Source organism: Cervus elaphus, chromosome 26, assembly GCF_910594005.1.
Source record: "Cervus elaphus chromosome 26, mCerEla1.1, whole genome shotgun sequence".
Taxonomy (NCBI): Eukaryota; Metazoa; Chordata; class Mammalia; order Artiodactyla; family Cervidae; genus Cervus; species Cervus elaphus.
The window spans coordinates 41,329,437-41,351,112 of NC_057840.1; the positions used below are offsets into that span (position 1 = coordinate 41,329,437).

The 21,676-nt window shown below is 51.6% G+C and overlaps 2 protein-coding genes across 4 annotated transcripts in view; one reads left to right on the forward strand and one right to left on the reverse strand.

Moving 5' to 3' along the window:
- Nucleotides 1-11,933, forward strand: part of TMEM181 (transmembrane protein 181) — a 65,978-nt gene extending 54,045 nt beyond the window's left edge. For both annotated transcript variants that reach the window (XM_043888124.1, XM_043888125.1), the window contains exons 10-17: nucleotides 125-216; nucleotides 1,325-1,382; nucleotides 4,242-4,344; nucleotides 4,886-4,937; nucleotides 6,430-6,512; nucleotides 7,603-7,692; nucleotides 8,453-8,519; nucleotides 8,894-11,933. In XM_043888124.1, the coding sequence (XP_043744059.1) occupies nucleotides 125-216; nucleotides 1,325-1,382; nucleotides 4,242-4,344; nucleotides 4,886-4,937; nucleotides 6,430-6,512; nucleotides 7,603-7,692; nucleotides 8,453-8,519; nucleotides 8,894-8,972 (624 nt within the window). In that variant the 3' untranslated portion in view covers nucleotides 8,973-11,933. The remainder of the gene's footprint in view (nucleotides 1-124; nucleotides 217-1,324; nucleotides 1,383-4,241; nucleotides 4,345-4,885; nucleotides 4,938-6,429; nucleotides 6,513-7,602; nucleotides 7,693-8,452; nucleotides 8,520-8,893) is intronic.
- An 838-nt stretch (nucleotides 11,934-12,771) lies between these two features.
- DYNLT1 (dynein light chain Tctex-type 1) lies at nucleotides 12,772-20,485 on the reverse strand. 2 transcript variants are annotated; one of them, XM_043888126.1, is made up of 5 exons: nucleotides 20,371-20,485; nucleotides 17,732-17,773; nucleotides 13,934-14,057; nucleotides 13,497-13,574; nucleotides 12,772-13,215 (listed from the first exon to the last, which is right to left on the reverse strand). In XM_043888126.1, the coding sequence occupies exons 1-5, from the start codon at nucleotides 20,395-20,397 to the stop codon at nucleotides 13,145-13,147; spliced, it is 342 nt and encodes a 113-aa protein (XP_043744061.1). In that variant the 5' UTR covers nucleotides 20,398-20,485; the 3' UTR covers nucleotides 12,772-13,144. The 2 variants fall into 2 exon arrangements, with proteins under 2 accessions (XP_043744061.1, XP_043744062.1); XM_043888127.1 differs by lacking the exon at nucleotides 17,732-17,773 and having other exon boundaries at nucleotides 20,371-20,432.
- Between the last annotated feature and the right edge of the window lie 1,191 nt (nucleotides 20,486-21,676).

The window sequence follows — 21,676 nt, forward strand, 5'->3', positions numbered from 1 at the left end:
CACAGTCCACGGAAGATGCATGCCATGCGGACATGATCTGAGTGTCTATGATCCGGTGTGGTCTGTGAGGGGATAATGGTTTGTAAGGATTAATAACTTCTCTATTTTTTATTTTTTTTTAAAGGGGGAAAGGAAGTGTTTGACTTTCTATTTGCCTAAATTCTTCATCGTTGGACTACTGTGGTTGGCATCTGTCACCCTCGGAATATGGCAGACGTGAGTAACTTTCTTCTGCTGTAACCACAGTCTTGGCGAGCCTTGAACAAGGTGGACAGACCCAGAGTTGACTATGTTGTGTGAACTCATCCAGAAAGGAATCTGTCACCCAGGGTTTCAAGGCTTGGTCATGTGACTTGAACTGAGGTTTCATTTTTGCTTGAACAGCGTGTAGAGGTATACATGATTCTTCTAGTCTTGGGTGGAAAATGAAAAAGACCACGTCATTTCAGATCTCTTTTTCTGAGAGGCAGAGGCTTCATTTGTAGGGATGATGCTCTGTTTGGCTCCTGGCTCGCCACTGTCCCCAGATGTTTTGATTCTTTCCTTTGGTTTGTGTCTGTAAACCTTCCCGTCCTTACACCAGCCCCCAGAGTTGATCTTTAATATTTCTGTCCATCAGTAAAAAGGCACCACGCAGAAGCCTAACTAGTGACAGCCTGATTCACCCAAACAGAATTTTCTGCAGGAACTAGTCCCATCTCTGGGATATGATTTTGGAAGCTGGCATGTCTCATTTCTTGGTACAATGACTTAACTCACATCCGCTTCTCTCCCTGCCCACCTGTCACCTCAGTGACCCAGTGTCATTTTGACATGAGTTTCATGGAAGTATGTATTTACCTTTCTTGCTGTCTTTCCCTGGAGGAGGGTATGGCCACCCACTCCAGTATTCTTGCCTGGAAGATCCCACGGACAGAGGAGCCTGGCGGGCTGCAGTCCACGGGGTCGCAAAGGGTCAGACACCGACTCAGCGGCTGCGCACATTGCTGCCTTTGGGTGCTCATGTTTCCTGGTGCCCACACATGCCACAGAAAGGGTGCCTGGGAAGTCAGTCCTAAAGTTGAAAAGATATGGTATATTTTCTTAATGAAAAGGACCGTACAATACTGATGACTGTGGACAGTTGAGTCGTGTTATGTGCCTATTCAGTAGGTAATTCGAGATTTCTCATAAACCAAGGTTTACTTTGCAAAAATCTTTTACAGTTGGTCAGCGAGTAGATTATATTAGTAAGTTTTTTTTAAAAAGCCAAGTGAGAGAAAGTATAAAATAAACTAGTTATTAATCTATTGGCTTTTTTTTTGTAATAACATCATATTTTTAGAGTCAATGAACTACGTGATCCAATGTACCAGTACCGAGTTGACACAGGAAATTTTCAGGTAAGGATGGTCAGTGAAACCTGCGGATTTTTTTTTAACTGCTGCTTTAAAAAAATGACTCAATTTTTTTAACTTAAATTGTGCTTTGACACAAGCTCGCTAACTGGTTATCTGACAAGGGCCATAGAAAGTTCACGGGTGGAAAATTGGGGGACATGTGTTTGAGTAGTAGGAAAAAGCAGCCCTGCATTGTCACTCCCCATCCTCGGTTTACGGTTGAAGTGCCAGGGCACAGAGGTGGTGCTGATTTCTAGGAACATTGTAGAACAATTAAGAAAACATTTTGTTCATTTAGTTCTCCGAAGTGGAGCGGGGCTGGCTGCATGGGCCTGCGAGCCCTGCATCCCGAGGGCCTGGCGCTCCAGGTGACGCTGCGCTGTGTTGGTCCTGAAATTCTTCGCACTTTGGGAAGGCGGATTCCAGCATCTTTATTTTACACGAATGACAGCCAGCCCTGAGTGTGGCCTCCTCTCGAAGCCCAGGATGTATCGGTGCCTCACGGGCAGCCCATCCTGGCGCAGCTTCCACGGAGCCCAGGTGTGGAGGTGCCTGGGGCTGAGGGGCACCTGGACCCCCTCCGGGGGTCTGGGAGTCCTGTCCCCAGGCAGGGCGAGCCCCAGAGCCCCAGAGCTGAATCCTGACCCCAGGTGACTTTCCAGCATTTCTCCATGCGGCTTTGCAGAGGGTGATCAAGTCTGTGGTTCTTTGTGGGAACTGCTCTCTGGAAAGAAGAGAAGTGTAGTGAATGGCGGTACTGTGTTGAAAAGCTGGTTGAGACAGACGTGTCACGGGGATCGGCGCCAGCGCTGATTCTTAACTGGACTCCGGCAGCGGAGTGTCCGTAGCCTCCTCCACTCCCACTGCTTGTGAGTCTGAGGAGTTCTCAAGGCCGTTCAGTGTGTGCCTTACGAACAGCACATCATAACCTTTGCCCTCAAAGGATATGTGACCTTGTGAGGGAGAGAAGGCGTGGGAAAGAGACCAGTGTCGCAGTGTGCGGGGCCCACCAGTCCTTGTGGACCGCAGGCCCCCGTTCCTGGGGGGAGGTCAGGTCTTCATTTGTGTCTTGTCCTCTCTGTCTTTGAATTAGCCCTGGATGCTTTCGTAGGTTTGCAGGGCAGGGTGCCCCTGGAGCTGGAGAGGAGGGGGAGGTGTCCTGGGCCAGATGGAGGAGACACTGTCTGTCCCCAAGCTGTGATGGGGCAGGGCAGACCCCTGGGGAATCTGGATGCCCCAGGAAGGCTCTCCGCCATGTCTCCTGAGGGGCGAGGCCTCAGGGCGGCCCCTCTGGGATGGAGACACTAAGGAAGGGGGAGGAAGGAACTGCTCTGACATCTTGTCAGGGGAGATTCTGCAGCCCCTGGTGACAGATGACATTTGACACTGTTAGTTGAATTTGTACCTCCCAAGCTACTCATTTGAAAAGACCCTGATGCAGGCAAATATTGAAGGTGGAAGGAGAAGGGGACGACAGAGGATGAAGTGGTTGGATGGCATCACCAATTCAATGGACATGAGTTTGAGTAAACTCCAGGAGTTGGTGATGGACAGGGAGGCCTGGCGTGCTGCAGTCCATGGGGTTGCAAAGAGTTGGACACGACCAAGCGACTGAACTGAACAAATGCTGATCTACAGTTAGGGAGTTTCTGTCTGGTACGGTCACTGCTCACTTCTCACAGGAGGACATGGGGCAGGCAGTCCTGCCCAAGGTCACACGCCCGTCCTGCCCAAGGTCACACGCCAGTGCCTGTGCTCTGGCGAGGCTTCCTGGGCCTGCGGGTGAAGCCCACGGTCTTGGGCCATGGCCACCCCTCCCTCCTCCCCCTCTGTCATCTGTGCGATGGGCAGTGATGGGATCTTCCCTCGAGTTGTCGTGAGGATCGAGAGAGAGAGAAGGAGGGTGACGCGCTGGGCCAGGCTTCGGCACAGCAGGGTCACTGCGGCTCTGGTCACTTGTTCCCTCCGCAGCCTGGCAGTCAGGGAGGCCAGGGGCTCGGGAGTCCTCGCAGGAAGGACAGACCGAGCAGTCTAGTCCTGTTACTAAAGGAAACCCTTGAAATCACGGGCTTCTAGGGAGATAGCTGAGGGGGCCTAGGATGGAGGCCGTGAAATCTTTTTCTTTATAGACGAGAAAACTGAGCCCAGGTCACAGTCACAGGTTCTGAGGAGGCAGAGCAGATCCTTTGTCTCCTGACTGTGCAGGGCAGTCCTGGCTCTGAGAAGGAAGGGCAGGGGCGGGAGGATGGGGTTGGGGTGTCAGGTGCAGAGGAGGCTTAGAACTCTCGCAGAGGTTCTGCGGAAGGAGGGTCACCAGCACCCAGCCCAGGAGGGCCTGGCCTTCGTCAGTCAGCTTCCCTGTCACAGCTCCTGACCGCAGACGAGAGTTGTCCTGCGTTCCCTCCATCAGGGTCGCAGAACCTCGAGTCTTCTAGACGGTCTGGTTCCGTCTACTCGGTCCTCAGGAAAGAAAACTGAGGTCCAGAGAAGCTGAGATCCAGGCCGGACCCACATCACGATCTTTCTGAGCAGGGCAGAGAGCTAGCCCCTCACCCCGGGGAGGGGCAAGCGGGAGCCACCACGTTTACTGAGCACCTAGGATGTTCCGGGCCCCGTGCTCAGAGCTGCCCATGCCTCAGGGAGGCGTTTGTGCGTCTGATGAGCAGGGACCAGGGTGCGCTCCTGGGTGAGCCGGCCGCCTGTGCCTGCACGAGGAGAGTCCACGTGTCATGCTGCTCCCAGCTGTGATCCTCGACCCTGGGTCCTTTTAGAAAGGCTTGGCTTTCCTGCTTATGGCGTCGGAGGGAAAGACCACCCTTGAGACCCCGTGGCCGTTCAAGGGCCCATCTTGTTTCCTGCCAGGGAATGAAGGTTTTCTTCATGGTGGTGGCCGCCGTGTACATCTTGTACCTTTTGTTCTTGATCGTGCGGGCCTGCTCCGAGCTGGGTCACATGCCTTACGTAGGTGAGTGCTGGCTTCTCACCGCTGGCGCAGGGCCGCCCACCAGGTCGGGGAGGCGGGTGCCTTCAGGCTGGGGGGACCTCGGCAGGGCTGCCGGGGTGACTGGGCCACGTGGACAGTGTCTCAGGCAAGGGCGGGAGGGAGTCCAGTAGGGGCGGAGGTCAGCTGGGGCCCCGGGGGCCCGTGTGTGTGCCTGTTGGAGCTGCATGGATCTTTCTGGAAACACACCTTCCGAGCAAGGCGGTGGGGGTGGGGGTTTCCTTCTCTTTGAATCGGGGCACGTCACCTGACCTCATGGGGCCTTCCCCCCAGTCTGTGACAACTGAATAGTAACAGCCACAGCCTCGCTGGGCAGCCTCTCGGACGCAGGGAGATGGGACAGCCTGTCTTCCTGGGCGTCAGGTACTAACAGGGTGGAATCTAGAGGGGAGGGGGTTTTGTTCAGAGGGTTTGGCTTTCTTTTCTTTATTTTTAAGATCTCTGGGATGAGTGGATTTAATCCCACTTTGGTGATTTTAGAAGCGTGTGTGTGTTTCTCTTTCAGATCTCAGGTTAAAATTCTTGACTGCGTTGACTTTTGTAGTGCTCGTCATCAGGTAAGAAGACTTTATTGCTTGAAAGAAGCAAAATGTGAGTTTCTGTTCTACTGTCACGAGTACCTTTTGTCCCCTTCTATGGGGTTAGTTTTAGGGTGCTCCTCACCAGGTCTCCCATGGGTCAGAGTTCTCCTGCCAGGCAGGGCCCCAGGGAGACAGGATCGCATGCCCTCCCTGCCCTGACGTTTGCCGTGGAAGCGGCAGACGCAGGAGAACATGGGTCAGAGAATTAGAATCCAGTGTGATGTACTCGGACAGGTCTGTGAGTGGGAGTTGTTTTTGTTTGCGTTCCTGCAGCAGGGGTCCCTGAACTGCACCTGAGGGAGGTGCAGAAGGCCGTGTCTTTGAATGAATCCCAGGTCCTTGCTCCCGATCGAAACCCTGAGAGGAGAAGCGTAGTGTCTGCATTTCACTCTCGATTCTCTGTTGTGCAAACAGCAGAGACGTGGGCGTCAGCCCCTTCCCCTGGTGGGGGCGCTCCTCGGGGTCGGCTCCCCACCGCTGCTCTGGGGTCCCAGCTGTGCGGGGCGGGGGATCCTGGAGGCCTCTGGGTTCCTTCACCGCCCTCACCGAGCCACGTGAACTCAGCCCACATTTCAAAGCGAGCTGGGTTTTATTCCGCCTCTGCATTCACCTGAAGGTCGAGGTGCATGTGTGGCTGTCACTCAGCCTCTCCTCAGCCAGCTGTGCGGCCTTACACTCAGCTCACCTCCGTCTGCACAAACTCACCCCCCGACCCCCGCACATCCTCGCCCTCCGGCGGCCCCCGCCCACCGCTTGGGAGCTGCAGTCTCCTTGGACTGACTGCCGGAAGCTCTTAGGCTTTGTGATCTTTCTTCATCTGACTTTCAAGGGGATCGGCCCATTGGTGCAGCAGAGGTTTATGGAGTGCCTGCCCTGGTGAACAGGCGGGCAGGCTCCTTCCTCCCTGTTGCAGTGTTTATATTCCAGTGGAGGAAGGTGGTGATTAAAAAAACACAATGAATAAAGAGCAGAAGTGCTGTAATGAAAACAGAGGTGTGATGAGAGCTGGGGGCTTGTGGCTGCTTTAGCAGGGTGGGTGGGGGCTCTGCCGCCTGAAGTCGGGCTCGGGGACAGCAGTGTGCGGGGGTGGAGGGCGGCAGGGCAGGGTGTCCAGGAAGTCAGGCTGAGGCCGGGTTCCATTCTCAGTGATGGGAGGCCTTCGCAGGGCATTCGGCCGGGAGGGAGGGAGGAGACCTGGTTTGTTGTATTCAGCAGCTGGTCTGGCCACAGCGGAGGTTGGACCTCAGGGAGGGGAGGTGGGCTCTGGGTACCGGACCCTGCCGTCATGCGTGCCAGCAGAGAGGCTGTGTGCGCATGTGTGCACGTGCGTGTGTGTGTAAGCGCAAGTCTCCATGCAGAAGTAATCATGACTAGCGTAAGCGAAAGTAGCAAGCTTATTGACATATGAAGCTGGTACTGTTTCTTGGTACGTTTTTACCATATCGTTCATCCCTCCCTTCTTTCTCAGCATCGTCATCCTTTATTTAAGGTTCGGAGCCCAAGTGTTACAGGACAATTTTGTAGCTGAACTGTCGACTCACTACCAGAATTATATCCTTTTCCGGGAAGATGTCAGGCACACAGCCTAGTGGAGTGGGTAGCGTTTCAGGCCTCTGAGTGTCCGGAAGAAGCAGGTCACCTGTACAGCACACCCTGGGGGCCTCACGCCTGTCCTCCCGAGTGAGAGGCCCCAGAGTGGCCACTGGGCTCAGCCATCCCGGGGGTTGCTCACCAGATGGGGTCAAGCCTGCGGATCCTGGCACCTGCCGCGGCTGTCCCCTTTGTGGGGCAGCGACTGGAGAGAGGCAAGTCACCATCAGTGCTTCGGGTCAGGCCGGGGCTGCCCGCCTCTCCCTGCCGAGCCTGATTCGGGGGTCCTCTCTCCCAGGGGGCATCCCTTAGCACCTCCCAGGTATGTCAGCTGTGGGGGACACCGGTGTCTCGGGGCCGGGCTCCTGCGATCCCCGAGGCCCCGTTGCTCGGCAGTAGCCCCCCCTTTCAGATGCATGACCAGGTCAGGTGTGTCCAGCTGTGGGGGACACCGGTGTCTCGGGGCCGGGCTCCTGTGATCCCCGAGGCCCTGTTGCTCGGCAGTAGCCCCCCTCTCAGATGCATGACCAGGTCAGGTGTGTGCTCCCCTCTCCACTGTCAGTGGTGCCATCCCTCAGGGGACACTCTGGGCTTCACCCTGGATGTCTTGGGTTCTTTCTGTGGGGCCTCTTATTTACATCCTTGGAGTCAGTGCGTGATTGTTCACAGTTCAGTAACTGAATCTCACACTGAGCTTTCATCAGACTCTCTAAAGGGTCTGTAATCCAGAAAAGACTAAGAAGGACCGGTTTGAGAGTCTGCTTCCAGTTCTTCATCTCCTCATTGACTCCCCCACATCCGTGTGGCCTTCCCCCGCTTTGTGCGTGACCTGATCACAGCAGGTCCTGCCTTGGGTGAGGAGAGGGCGTGGCTTGCCTGGGGGTTCCAGGTGCCCCGGGAGGGTTACCGTGACCTCCGGCCGTGGGCCTGCCCCCTGGCGCTCTGACTTCCGGGCGTGGACCCCTGAGGGCCTAGCTGGTGGGGGGAGGGGCCGGCTGACATGACCAAGGAGACCGTGGCCAGGACCGCTGCTTCCCTTGACCGGTGTCACCAGCTGAATTCTTGTCTTTCTACGGCTTGTTGAACTTTTACCTCTACACTTTGGCCTTTGTGTACTCGCCCTCGAAGAACGCCCTGTATGGTAAGCTGCCCCCTGACCCCTGCCCACTTCCCCTGGGCAGGGCCCCCGTGGCTGCAGAGCCTGCTCTGGACCAGGGGGACCAGGTGGGCGCTCACAGTGAGCCCTGAGCCGCAGGTGGAGCCCAGCAGGTTCTGTGTCGTTACAGCCCCCCATGCCAGAAACCAGCGTGTCGGTGGGCCCTGACACGAGCATCATGACCCCCGCCCAGTGCCCTGAAATGGTCTGTAGAACATGAGTGCCGTGACCATCAATAGAAACCCAAATGTACCCCCAGCCCACCTCCCCAAGGACCAAACCAAAGCACACCCAGCAGCCCTTCCGCCCGGGATGAGAAGGGGGAGAGCTGTCTGGAACCCGGGCAGCTTTTGGCGAGCCCAGCCACAGGCTGTCCATGGAGGAGTTGCCAGCACGTGCCCGAGGCCCCAGCGGCGTCCGGTGCTCCCATCCGTGGCGATGGACTGGGACCGGGGGTGGCCTGGCTCTGGAGAAGACCTGGGGGAACCCGGGGCGGGGGCAACTTGCTCTTGGTCTCTTCCGGGGTGCCAGCCCCCCTCAGGCTCCCACCAAGGCACCCCATGCTGTCCCGGCCTGTGGGTGAGAGCACGTCCCCCCGCCCAGGACTCGGATCCCTTGCCCGGAACCCCCGGCGTAACCGGTGGAGGCGGGGACCGGAACCCAGCTGTCTCCGACCCTCCTCCTCTTCCTAGGACGGCCCCGGCCTCTCCGGGCTAATGACACGACAATGCTTGTTGGTTTTCAGAGTCGCAGCTGAAGGACAACCCCGCCTTCTCCATGCTCAACGACTCGGACGACGACGTGATCTACGGGTAAGTCAGCCCCGTCTCTGCTAAAGGCTCTCTGTCGCAGCCTGCCTCTCTGCGCCTTCACCGAGGAGGCTGGCGATTCTTCTGAGGTGGTTTTCACGGTATCGTCCCTTTCGGTCCACCCGGGCGTGTCTGCGACCCCTGGTTTTCTGTGCTCAGGAGGGGCCGCGTGCCTTCCTGCTGGGCATCTGCGCGCGTGGTGACCGCAGGAGGAGGCGCTGGTGCTGGGCGGCGGGCCCTTACCGGAGGGCTGGTGGAAGCGGGAGGAACGGGGCGAGCGAGCAGGGGCTGGGCTCTCAGGACAGCGCCGCGGCGTGGAGAGGAGAGGAAGTCCGCGCTGTCGGAGCCCAGGGTGTCAGAGGTCTCTTCCGTGACAGGAGTGACTATGAAGAGATGCCCCTGCAGAATGGCCAGGCCATCCGGGCCCAGTACAAGGAGGGCTCCGAGAGCGACTGAGGCCCGGCCGCCGTCCTGGCGAGTGCGCCCCTGCCTGCCTTCCCTGGACCCGCCCGTGTCTGACGCGCAGAGACGCCCTGGTCCTCATTCGTTTACATATGTTTGAGAGGAAAACCAAAACTGAGGACTAATTTAAATGTTGGGCCTAAATGTACCGTCACACTGACGACATTTATTTGGGAAGAGAGGCCCTGACAAAAAGTTTTAGACAGCCAAATCATCTTTTCAGAGATTCCAGATGATGAGAGACAAGCTGTTTTCAATGGTGAGAAAGAAATCATCCCTGTTCTTAGTAGAGAGAATTACGTGCTTTAAAAAAAAGTTTGCTGATTTTGAGTTCCCGGGAAGCCTTTGTGAGTGTGGCCCGCAGCGTGGTGGCGTTCCCCCGTCCCCCTTCCTTTCTGCCCTGCCCCGTGGCACCGGTTGCCGACCCTTCAGAGGGAAGCCCGTTTCTGAGGCTGCCCCACGAGGGCGGTCCTTCCCCGCTGAGCGGCCAGGGCTCCGGATGACCACGCATCTCCAGTGATGGGTCACCGGGTCGTTGCTGTGAGACGTGTAAGCAAGGCTGTTGATGGGGAGAGGGAGGCTGGGTGGGCAGGTTCGAGGTGAAGACCGCCACCAAGGCAGAGCCAGTGTCTTGGAGTTCTGAGGAGGGTTCGACAGGGTTCCTTAAGGATTGGCAGGTCATCATCTCCAGTTGACAGGGAAGGGTCTCACTGTGAGCCTTACGTCATGAATGTGGATGAGGCCCCTGTGGTTGGGGTGGGGGGGAGGGTACCCATGAAACTCCGGTGAGCAGTAGGAGCTCTGCTAAGGACCATACCCTGTAGAGCTCTTTTTGTTTTTTTAAATAAAAGCTAAACAAGTGTCTGATACAATACTACAGATTCGTTATTGCCAAAAAGTTCTTCAGCTTCACATTTGGAAACTAGGCGCAAGAAGGTAGCACATTTTTAGATGGTTTATGGAAGAACATCTGTGGGGAGACGGTAACGTGGGGAATCATTCCTGCCTTGAGCCTCACACGGTCGTCAGGTGTGTTCACCGTCAGAGAAACGGGTGAGCTGCTCTGCGTGAGTGCCGTCTGGAGCTGCGGGATCTGGGAGGAGGCCCTGGGGACCCCCAGCTCCTGTCTGTCAAGACCAGATGTGGGAGGTGGAGCTGTCTCCTTTGCCTCTCCTCTGGCGTGCACACTCATCTCCCTTGAACGGCTCACCTGTGAGCACTGCACACATCCTGATGCTGCCGTCTGAGCAAACACAACAGGCAGGGACGTGATTGTTCCACCCTGCAAACAGCACCTCCACTTTCTCCATCTATGCATCAACCCTCCAGCTACCGTGCAGAGCTCAAAGGCATAGTCCACTTCAGGTAGTGCTGGGGCCTTAGAGAGCTTCCTGAAAGACTATTTATTATGACTTCGTATTTTTCTTTTTAATTTAACGTACCTTTAATATGGATTCCATTTATATTTGTTTTTAAAACCCTGTAAATAAGAAAGTTTGAATTCAAACAGTTGTGTTGTTGCAAGGGTATTCAAGTTTACATGGTTTTTACATCTGCAATGATGTGATTCCTTTTTTTTTTGATTCTGTATATTCAGAGGTATTGAAAAAATTTTCTGTTACCAAACTTACTTCTATTAAGACTCACTATAATTTTATGTAAACTGATGAAAAGTTACTTGTGCTGATTATTCTAGTATGTTATAGTTTACAAGTTTTAATCGTTATAACGGTCCATAATTTGGAATGCTGTTATTTATCAGTAAAGTATCTGAGGCATTTAGCTATACACATTTAGGCATTTTTACAACTTATCCTTGTCCTGTAGTGTAACTGTTAACTGATGATAGATCTTCGTAGGTTGATTCTTGATAGTATCAGGTCAGTAAAATTAAAAATGAGAGTATTTATTAACTTTTTGTAACTAAGTTGGAAACAAGGAGGTTATAAAAGGAAGTACTTAAGGGGGAAATGGTTCTTTATTAAATCATGCATTTTCAATTTATCTTCTCTGGTGTATCATATATGTCAACATATTACATCTTCCATGTAAAAATCTGCTTAAAGTATATAGCATTTAGCATGTGCCATAGGTACTAGGTTATAACACTAAAGTCTGCCAGAAACCTTAGACGATAGCAAGAAAATTATTTTTTTGATCTTGGAGGGTTATCAGAGTTCTATAAACTTAAAAATTCCAAAGGGCTGACTTTAGTTCTTCCATGGTAATGGCGTGAATAACATCATCTTGGGGATAATTTTTTATACTGGTCTAGTCTGGGGAACCTGGAAGATGACCATAGGCCTTTCAGTTTCCCTAGAGAGAGCTTCATTATCCATGAGGATAAAGGTCCGCTTGATTTATTATTAAATCATTAAAGCAGCGCAGTGATGCAGTTTTCTCTCTTAAGCCCCATTTGAAAGGCTAAAGAAGGGGATATGTAAAATATATTCAAGGTTTGTAAGATTGTTCCTGTACATAATTACAGATTGCAATAAAAGTTCAGATTCAGTATGTAAAGCCAGCTTGCTAAATGGGCAGGTTACAAGACAAATGTCACCAGCCTCAAGTATTCTGTGAACTGTTTACTCAAGGTATAGTTAATGTTCAGTATGTTATGACATGGTCAGTAGCTTATTTCCTGGAATCCTCGTCACAGGGAAAAACACTGAAGCTCAGAGAAGGGGTGATGAAAAGGGACATCTAGTTGAGGATTGGACGTAGGACACAAGAATGTAACACCAGACTATGAAACACAGGATTTTCTGCTACTGAAAGCTGCCTTTTTACAAAAGGACTGTAAATATTTGTAAAATAAAACAACTCTAAATTTTAGGCTCAATGGGAAAGCTAGAGCTGAGTATTAGACCTCAGAAGTGCGTCAGCAAGCACAGTACCCTGGGTCACAGAACGATCACTGTAATCAGACGTCAATAAACGTTTATTTACAGCAGATTCACACTGTGGGAGTGGCTTCATTGAGACTGCGTTTCTCTACTCTGGTTTTTCTTCAAATCATGTAAATCTTTAACCTTTTACTACCATTCTGGTGGACGTTAATACATTGTTAATATTTGATCCTGTTTATGTACAGTGGTTTCCTCTTTGCGTGTGGCATTAAGGTGACCGTTTAGGCACTTTAGGGACGAGAGCAGGGCTTTTTTCCAGTTCAGCAGGTGATGCAGAGGTGTGTCTGTCGTCGTGTGAACGTGGCCCTGGACAAGCCCTGGACAAGCCCTGAAGGTGAGGTCGTAAGAACAGGGTTTGGGCCCCCCCTTCTCACTTAACTTGGATATGACTTTAAATCAGATAACCTCCCAACACCTTTTCTGACTTGTTAATGGGCTAATTATTGTGGACACAAAATGAGTCACTGTGAAAACACCGCGGAAGCAGTAAAGTACTAAAACGTGTGTTTTGATTGCTACTGAAAAATAGACAAGAGTAGAAACTGCTGTGTTGCGGGTCAGGCCTGGGCCGAGAGTGTGGCTTCGCGTCCTTTGGCTAACAGAACAGTCCAGAGTGCCCACTTCCTGCCCTCGAAGCTCCAGAAGAGGAAGAACTTGAGAGTGAAGAGTGACTGATGCTCAGGCAGAGATCCAACCAGGACACAGCAAAGCAGTCAAGAGCCCCCCAGCCCCGGGTGGTCAGTCAGCATGTTCACCGTCCTGGAAGAGAACCAAGGCAGGACTGCAAGCTTTCCTGCTTTTTCAGTTTTACAGATTCTAAAGCTAGTAACTAAATATGGAGAACTCACCTGTGATACTATTTAGACTATGAAGAAAACACACACTTTAAATTGGAATAATTTATTATTCTAACAAAAAGTACAAAGTATGGAAAATTAGTGTATTTGAATCATTTCAGAGAGTAGAGAAAGTTTCACACTAGCAGATTTCGGCTTTTAGCACCTTTGAGAAGAAACATTCAGAGTTAAGACAAGTGGCAGGAGAGGCTCCTGACTACCTGCGGTGGTGATGCCTCTGACTTGGTGTGCAGGTCACAGAGAGCAGTGTGGTTATTTGGTTTTTTTCTCTACACGTTGAGAGTGCCACAAAAACACACTTAGGATGAGAAAGGTGATCGCTGAATAGACGGCTGGTGGTTAGAAGATGGGAGAGAAGGGACGGGGTGGAAGGAGAAAGGTCAGGGGCGGGGCGGGGCTTTCAGATGGACAGTCCGAAGGCGCTGACGATGCAGTACATGGTCTTGTTCTCCCATCGCACGGTGCAGCTCCCTGCGGGGGGAAGGAGGGTCGCACTGAAAACCGGAAGAGCCAGGTCTTCCGAGTTCTCAGGATCAGGCCAAACACTCAGTACTCAACTCTGTAGCCAACAAAGAAGGTCAGCCCTTCTCTCTTCTATAAAACGTTTTAAAAGGCAACTCTAATAAATATGCATTCAAAGACATGAAACAACCAACACACATTTCCTAAAACACGGCTCTGCACAGTCTAGATGGCAGCAGGGTCCCCAGGGACGTGCCAGGGACAGCCCTTCCCAGGGAGGGAAAACCTACCGTCGGTGGAGCTGTCCCAGAAGCAGGAGCTTGCTGTGTGCAGGCCCGCGCCGTTCTTCTGCATGATCACACAGGTCACTAAAGAAAAACAAGCTTTTACTAGAGGAATCTACTTGACAACTCACATTCCTCTCTGTCCTCATATGTGCAGTAGATCACATGGCTGCCGTTCAAAATGAAAATGACTCTGGGGTAGAGCGCCTGGTCCTAGCACACTGACACCGCACCACGCGCTTACTCTAAAAGCGTCGCATCTGAAATGCTGTGAAGTCCTGGGACGTGGTCCGCAGCCGTTGCTGCAGCCACGCAGCCCGGGTGGGTGGGTGTGCACAGGCCGCTGACATGCTGCTCCAGGAACCGCCTCTGCTGTCTCCCCCGCCCCAGACCCTCGGTACTTAAAGAACCACCACCACCAACCAGAAGCAAAGGTGCATTACCGATGTACTTAAATGGCTTCCCCAGCTTGGTGAGTTGGCTTAAGGTCTGTTCCACCACGTTTGTGGTCCACTGATTGACTTTGCTGTGCTGATAGGCGTTGCCCCCGATGGCACTCTCTATGGCCTGGAAGACAGAGCAGAGCCGGTCCCTGTTAGCACCGTGCCCTTCCGGCCGCTCCTGAGGTCAGCACGGTGAGCGCTGCGCCCGAAGAACCGCCAAGTTACACTTTGCCTAACATGACAGTAAGCTTGCTGGCAACCATGGGGACTCCTTTGCAAACATACCTTTTCACGGTATTCCATTTGAATGCTTTATCTTTCACTTTCACGTTACCAGCATTTTTACATTTCTGGCTGCACTGGGTCTGAGCTGCAGCACTTGGGATCTTTGCCGCAGTGTGCGGGTCTAGTTACTCCATGGCACGTGGGATCGCAGTTCCCCAACCAGGGATCAAACCCGTGTCCCTGGCACTGGAAGGCAGCCTCTTAGTCACTGGGCTATCAAGAGGTCCCTTTGTTCATTTTTAAATGTTTATTTATCTTTGGCTGTACTGGGTCCTTGCTGCTGCAGGGGCTCTTTCTCTAGTTTGGGTGCTTGGCCTTCTCATCGCTTCTCTGCTCGTGGCACGCAGGCTCAGGTGTTGGCTCCCGGGCGCTAGAGCAAAGGCTCAACAGCTGGGGCACCCGGGCACGGCTGCTCCTTGGCATATGCGATTGTCCCAGATCGGGATCAAACCCGTCTCCTGAACTTGCAGACGGACCCTTTATCACTGAGCCATCAGGAAAGCCCTATTTATTCATTTTTTAAAACATGTAATTATATAGCATCTGTCAAATTTTTTAAACATTTTGACTGAATTTAATGTTTGCTGTTGTGATTAATTATCTAGAGATAAGCAACACATTTTCTTCCCACTGAGGCTAGAAAATACTTTCCTTTGCCTATTGCTTTCTTAAAAGTACAGCAGATAGAGGAATCTTTGTGGGTTGTATAATCCACAATGTACAAACCTATCCAGATAATCATGTATTTACAAATACTTCCTTTATTCAGCATTTTCTGGTAATGTTATCACAGAAGTATGTTTTTCAGAAAACTAAAAAACTATCTATTCCAAAACCTTATTTAAGTTTGTGATGCATTTTTTATTATGAAATTCCTTGGCTTCTCTTCTGTGCTGTATTCTGGGATGGTTCACGCTGTGTGTTTCAGGGGTTATTCAGGAATACACATGGTCCCTGGCCTTACCTCTTGGTCAAGTTGTGTAGTGAGGATATTCCTATTCCATGATTTTCTGGGCCCTTTATGCTGATGCCCGTCCTGGTTTCAGGGGATGAAGGTATTAACAGGTCTGGGCTCAGCTTTGTCAAATGGGGCTTCCCAGATGGCTCCGTGGTGAAGAACCCACTTGCCAGTGCAGGAGGTACAGGAGACTTGGGTTCAACCTCTGGGTCAGGAAGATCCCCTGGAGGAGGAAATGGCAGCCTGCTCCAGTGTTCTTGCTGGGATAATCCCAGAGACAGAGGAGCCTGGCAGGCTAGTCCACGGGGTCACAAGTCGGACTCGGCTCAGCGAGCGCGCAGCAGCTTTGTCAAAGAAGTGGGTGCTGCGCTCAGGCTAAGCCACTAACTCTGGCCGTTCTCTCCACACTCTCTTTGGAATTCACTGTTTTTCAGGGAGGGAGGAAAACCTTTCTCTAATTTTGGACCCATCCAAGTTTACTACTATGCAATACTTAACAATAGTTTGAGTACAGAATTAACCTACTGCCCAGGGGCAGAAAAAGCTGCTGAAGTGAGTGACTGGGTGATCAACATGAAAGGAACACTGACCGCAATGTTACTTGTGCTTCCAGGGAGACTGGGAAGCTCTGGCTGCAGTAGTATCAAACTTGCTGCCTGGCAACCAAGTCAAAGACTGTGCAGAAAACAGTGAGACCCAAGCAGGCTTCCTAACAAACCAACTCCACTTCTCCCAGTTCTAGTGAAATTCACCCATCTTCCTGCTCCCCACTGTGTTCCTAAGAAACACTGTATTTTGAAAAACAATGAAAAGCAGTGTGTTAAAGATCTGCAAAGCAACTAGAAAATAATGCCTCATGTGGAATACTATATATAGCAGAACAAGATCACTTTGCTTTTTTTTTTTTTAAATCACTTTGCATTTTGATGATGTTCACAAAAATAGGTTGGAGTTCTTTAATCACTCTGGCATTTGTCAATAACTTGCATTAATACCAGTTTGCATTAAAGTCAATTTCAAATCATATAGAAAACTTCAAATGGTATTGTTCAACTGAGATAATCTCACAACCGTCTCTGAGCCACCGGCTTCACTATGTGCTCAACGTACAGGGGTCTGGGGGAATAACCGACCAGGAAAACCATTTCTGGCCTCATTCCTGCCCCAGGTGCTCTCCCCAGCACCCCACACTAGTCCAGACACCCCCACCTCCCTACAAACCCCTCAGACATACCAGGACATTCCTTACCACAGGGCCCTTGCACTTATTCAGTCTGGTATATCTGTTCCCCTCTTTTTACTAAGTTAACCCTACTCCTGGGGCTTCCCCAGTAGCTCAGCTGGTAAAGAATCTGCCTGCAATGCAAGGGACCCTGGTGTGATTCCTGAGTTGGGAAGATCCCCTGGAGAAGGAATAGGCTATCCCCTCCAGTATTCTTGGGCTTTCCTGGTAGCTCAGTCGGTAAAGAAGTGAAGTCACTCAGTCGTGTCCGACTCCTTGCAACCCCATGGACTGTAGCCTACCAGGCTCCTCCCTCCATGGGATTCTCCAGGCAAGAGTACTGCAGTGGGTTGCCATTTCCTTCTCCGGGGGATCTTCCCAACTCTGGGATCAAACCGGGGTCTCCCGCATTCCAGGCAGACACTTTAACCTCTGAGCCACCAGGGAAGTCGGTAAAGAATCCGCCTGCAATTTGAGAGATCTGGGTTCAATCCCTGGATTAGGAAGATCCCCTGGAGGAGGGCATGGCAATCCACTCCAGTATTCTTGCCTGGAGAAACCCCATGGACAGAAAAGCCTGGTGGGCTACAGTCCATGGGGTCACAAAGAGTCAGACACGACTGAGCGACCAAGCACAACATAGCACAGCACCCTACTCTTCTGTTTTCTCCAGACCCCAGCTCTGAGCTCACCAGATGGGTTAGTCCCTCAGAGCGCCACGCGAGGAATGCAGGGTGATTACCTGATAAATGTCTGCCCTCCCCTCCCCAATTTTGTAAACTCTCTGGGCATCAGTCCCCTGCATGCACCCTTGACGTGTACTTTTGAATGAATGAGCAAATAGCCTTTTTGACTCCCATTCTTATCATCTAAAGGGGGTACTATGGTCAATAAAGTGGATGGTTTAGGAATGTAAAAAAAAAAAAAATGAGCCCCAAGTGCAGCACCAGGTCTTGAGTGAATAGAAGTTGTTCAATTTTTTAATATCCACTCTTCATTAAACATTGGAAATATTTATTTGTATATCATGAGTCTTTTATGCTAAAAGGTTATAGAACCAAGCCTTAGTGACAGTCAATAATAATGCCAGTATATAAAATTTCCTGTCTCATTTAAAATCTATAATTTACATAATATGGGAGTAATTCTTATCTAGATATTCATTGAAGTAACAACTGTTATTTGAAATGCCAAAACACACGGGCTCAGCTGAAACAATTCCAAGATAGCATTTATTTATTTATTTTTTCCCAAGATAGTATTTAAAACACATTATTTTCACTCATATAAGCCACTAATCAAACACTCAAAAAGGAAGCATTTTTTCTCTTACCTCTTTTACGATGTTGCTCACCTCATCAACAACAAAAGCAGTCTGTAAGGGGAAAAAATTAGTTAAGCCCGATTGATTTAAAAGATCCTTTCCCACTGCATTGATTAATGCAAATTTAGGTAATGAATATAATTTAGAAATGAAGACCTTAGAAATAATCTAACCAGGCTGTTCATTTTACTGAGGAAAACATTAAGTAGCTCTCTGAGGACCACAGAGCTAGTGAGATGCAGGAGACTTAGAGTACAATGTATACAATTTCAAGATTTTTTGGTTTGTTTTAGTCATGCCATGATCCATAAGACTAAGTTCACTTTAGATCTCAACCTGTCCGTCCATTTCAACCAGCTGCAAGGATCATTAACAAATATGGAAGTTCAATGAGTTACTTGACTTTTGTATGAATTAACTCTTTCCCTAATGTAAACTAATTAGGAGGTTTGAAACTTAAGTCCTTTTGGTTTTTGAGACCACTCTCAGTGGTAAAGTTTACAATGACCTTCCTATTTCTGGTTAATATTTTCTTCCCCAACTCTGTCCGGCTTCAGGACTATACAGTCAGCTGAAGGCACAGCAGTTCTTGGCCAGCGGATCAGGATGAGCTGGGAGGCGGGCTGCCAGCAGTCGTCTCGCGCCAGGAGTTTTAGTGGTTTTCTTTCTTTTTACATGCGGTGCATCGGAACGGGTACACGGTTCTGAGTCCAGGCACCTCACTTCCTGAGCTCTAGGAGCACTTTCCCGGGGGCAGCCCGGGCCCTCAGCCCCAGTGCGTCCTGGCGGGACGAAGGCAGAGAGGCGGGCACGGAGTGCTCTGCCCCGCTGGGCTGCTGACCACTGACTCCCAGTACCAGCGATGCCCCTTCCTCTCCAGGAGAGTCAGGAGCTGACCGCCTGAAGCCCCTCACCCACTGTACTCAGAAGTCATGCTTGGAGACAAAGCCAGCTCACCAAGTTAACGAAAACCTGCGGTATCTTAAAGGACTTCTCCAAGTTTAAAAGATCCTTCCAAGAGGGCTCAGTGGTTCTAAACCATACAAGAAAGTCCCTGTGTAAGTTTCCATGTGGTTAAAATATGGGAAAGGGCAAGAGGCATTTCAGTGGACTTTTAGTGGAAAGTACAGCAGTTGTACAGAGTCCACTGGGCAGTTTCAGCTTCTGCAGGAAAGATGAACGGAGCAGAGTTACAAAGAGGCAGGTGTCTACATGAAGTTAGCAGACGTGGGGGTCAGTAGGTCTGTTACTGACCTACTGCCTGTGTAGGTCAGTAAACACGGAAGGCAGGCCAATTAGAAAGAAGACAGTCATGATCTCAGCCTCCCAGGGCTTTATCTTATGTAAAACACACACCATTCTGTTCAGCCCCTTCATTTCTCAGATATGCAGTTGAGACCTGGAATAATGAAGTCACTGAGCCACCTCCTTGGTGAGGGCCAGAATGAGAAGGCAGAGTATTAAAAACTCCAGTTTGAAGGACTTCCTCTATATTTGCTTTCTCAAAGTTACTCAGTAATTCCTGTAAAACAAGCCATTCTCCAATATGACTGCACAGTTGACAGGGAAAAGCTTTTCCTTGGCTACCATGCTCCCGAACTGTGGCTTCTCCCTAAATATCCCCTAGGTTGCTACCACCCTTCGGACATTGATGGTGACACTACCCGAGAAGGTTCATGCTGGGTAGGAAGGCTGCATAATACACAGGGCTCCATTTATTTGTACTTCAACCAGAATTATTTAGCGAGAAGAAAAGGGGAAACTATTTTGTAAGAGCAGCAGCCATCAGCTATCATTCCCTGAATGCTCATCAGCTGGAAGGAAAACCAGGAAACAGCACACGTTGTTACAATAAATACCTTCTCCTTGGCAAATAACTGTATGCTTTACCCGACTAATTCAATGGGGCAATGACTACCCCCACCCCAACCCCGCAAAATTGGAGCTATCTGACTGTCTCAAATGAAATGTGAGTGACGGTGGCCACGGTGGGCGTGCGCACAGCGTGGACAGCACGAGAGGAACCCAAGACAAAAAGGCAGGTTCTCCTCGCGGGCGCGTCTGCCTGCTGCCCGCAGCCAGAGCAGCCAGTCCAGGACTGGGGGCCCCTTGGGGAGCTGTAACTGGGCGTGCTGGTCAGGTGTGCCTGTCACTCTGGAGACTCGCAAACATCAGCCGGCAGACGCACACGCGGCCTTCAGCCTCCCCCATCCGCTAGGGCAGCGGTCTGCGCTCGGAATAAAGGGCGCGAGTGATGGCCGAGGTCGGGGGGAGCGGAGGGCCGGGGAACGCGGAGGGCCGGGGACGCAGGGGACCGAGGGACGCAGGGGGTCGGGGGCGCGGCAGAGGCGATCCCCGGGGGATGTTGCGCCGCCGGAGGAAGGCGTCCAGGCCTGCGGAGTCCGCTCCCGGAGGAACCACGGGAGGCGCGCCCCCTCCGCGCCCCCGGCCCCCAGGGCAGGGCGAAGACGCCCGGAGTTCGCCAGGCGGTGGGTCACCGCGAAGCGCTCGGCGGGGCGCCGGGAACGGCCACCACCCAGGCCCAGAGGCAGCTCGGGTGCCCGCACACGGCCCTGGCTGCCGCCGCCTGCCCGCCGGCACCCGGCATCCACTGCCCCCGCCCGTCCTGTAGCCCACCGGGCGGTTACCTCCTCGGCGGCCTGGTAGTCTTCCATCTTGCCGCCCGCCCGTCGCCGCCGCCTCCCCGAGTGGAGCGCACTGCGCAGGCGCGCTCAGACCCCGCCCCTGCGCTCAGACCCCGCCCCCCGCTCGCGCCCCGCCTCCTCCAGGACACCAACCTTTCCCTCCGACCCGTGCTCCCCGGGGCGTCCGCAATGCACGCTGGATGGGACCTGCCGCTCCTCCCGCCATCCGGGAGCCGCGCGTCTCCTCGGGGACACCTCCCCTCTACCAGGGTGCCCCGGCAGCTCCCTGGACAGTTCAGTTCAGTCGCTCAGTAGTGTCCGACTCTCTGCGACCCCATGGACTGCAGCACACCAGGCCTCCCTGTCCATCACCAACTCACTGGAGTTTACTCAAACTCATGCCCATTGAGTCGGTGATGCCATCCAACCATCTCATCCTCTGTCGTCCCCTTCTCCTGCCTTCACTCTTTCCAAGCATCAGGGTCTTTTCTAATGAGTCACTCTTCGCATTAGGTAGCCAAAGTATTGGAGCTTCAGCTTCAACATCAGTCCTTCCAATGAGTATTCAGGACTGATTTCCTTTAGGAATGACTGGTTGAATCTCCTTGCAGTCCAAGGGACTCTCAAGAGTCTTCTCCAACAGCCGCAGCTAAACAAAACAAACCGGACAAAGCCAGGCCGGGAGGGGAAGGGCTGTCCTGGCCCCTCCCTGAAGTTTGTACCCTGTTGGATTCCTTTGAACATGCAAGCGGGTTTGGACACTTAGTAACAAATTGTAAAGTGATTTCTGAAAGTGATGGGCTGTCTGAGATGTTGTTTGCAGCCCCCTTTGGGGTTCCAGGATTAGGAAACTTTAGATCTGAAGGAAGCTTTCCTTTGGGGAAGTAAGTTTTCCGTATAATTTTTTTTTCCCCTTCAAGTACCATTAAAACATTATTTGGGGTAGAAAATGTTGTAAAATGCTGCACACTTCCTAGCAGCCTTAACCAGAATGACCTAGGCATACCTTTAACTTGTATACAAGCGTCTTTATAAAAATTAGTGGTTGCCCTGGGCAATTCTCAGCAGCTCTCCAAGAAGAGCTGGGATAGGTGTATCCTCTTGCACATGATCTGAGGTTAAAACCTTTGACTTTGGGAGCTACATTTTCTGTTGTTTTTACCACACCCTCGAAGTCACACTGTCACTTCTTACCTCTCCAAGGCCCAGTAGCTAAAAACCACTTCCCATCCTCCTAGGAAGGGTTTGACCACGGGACACTGAGACTTTGCAGAATTAAGCTGCAGCGCCCACATTCAGTTCATCTGCA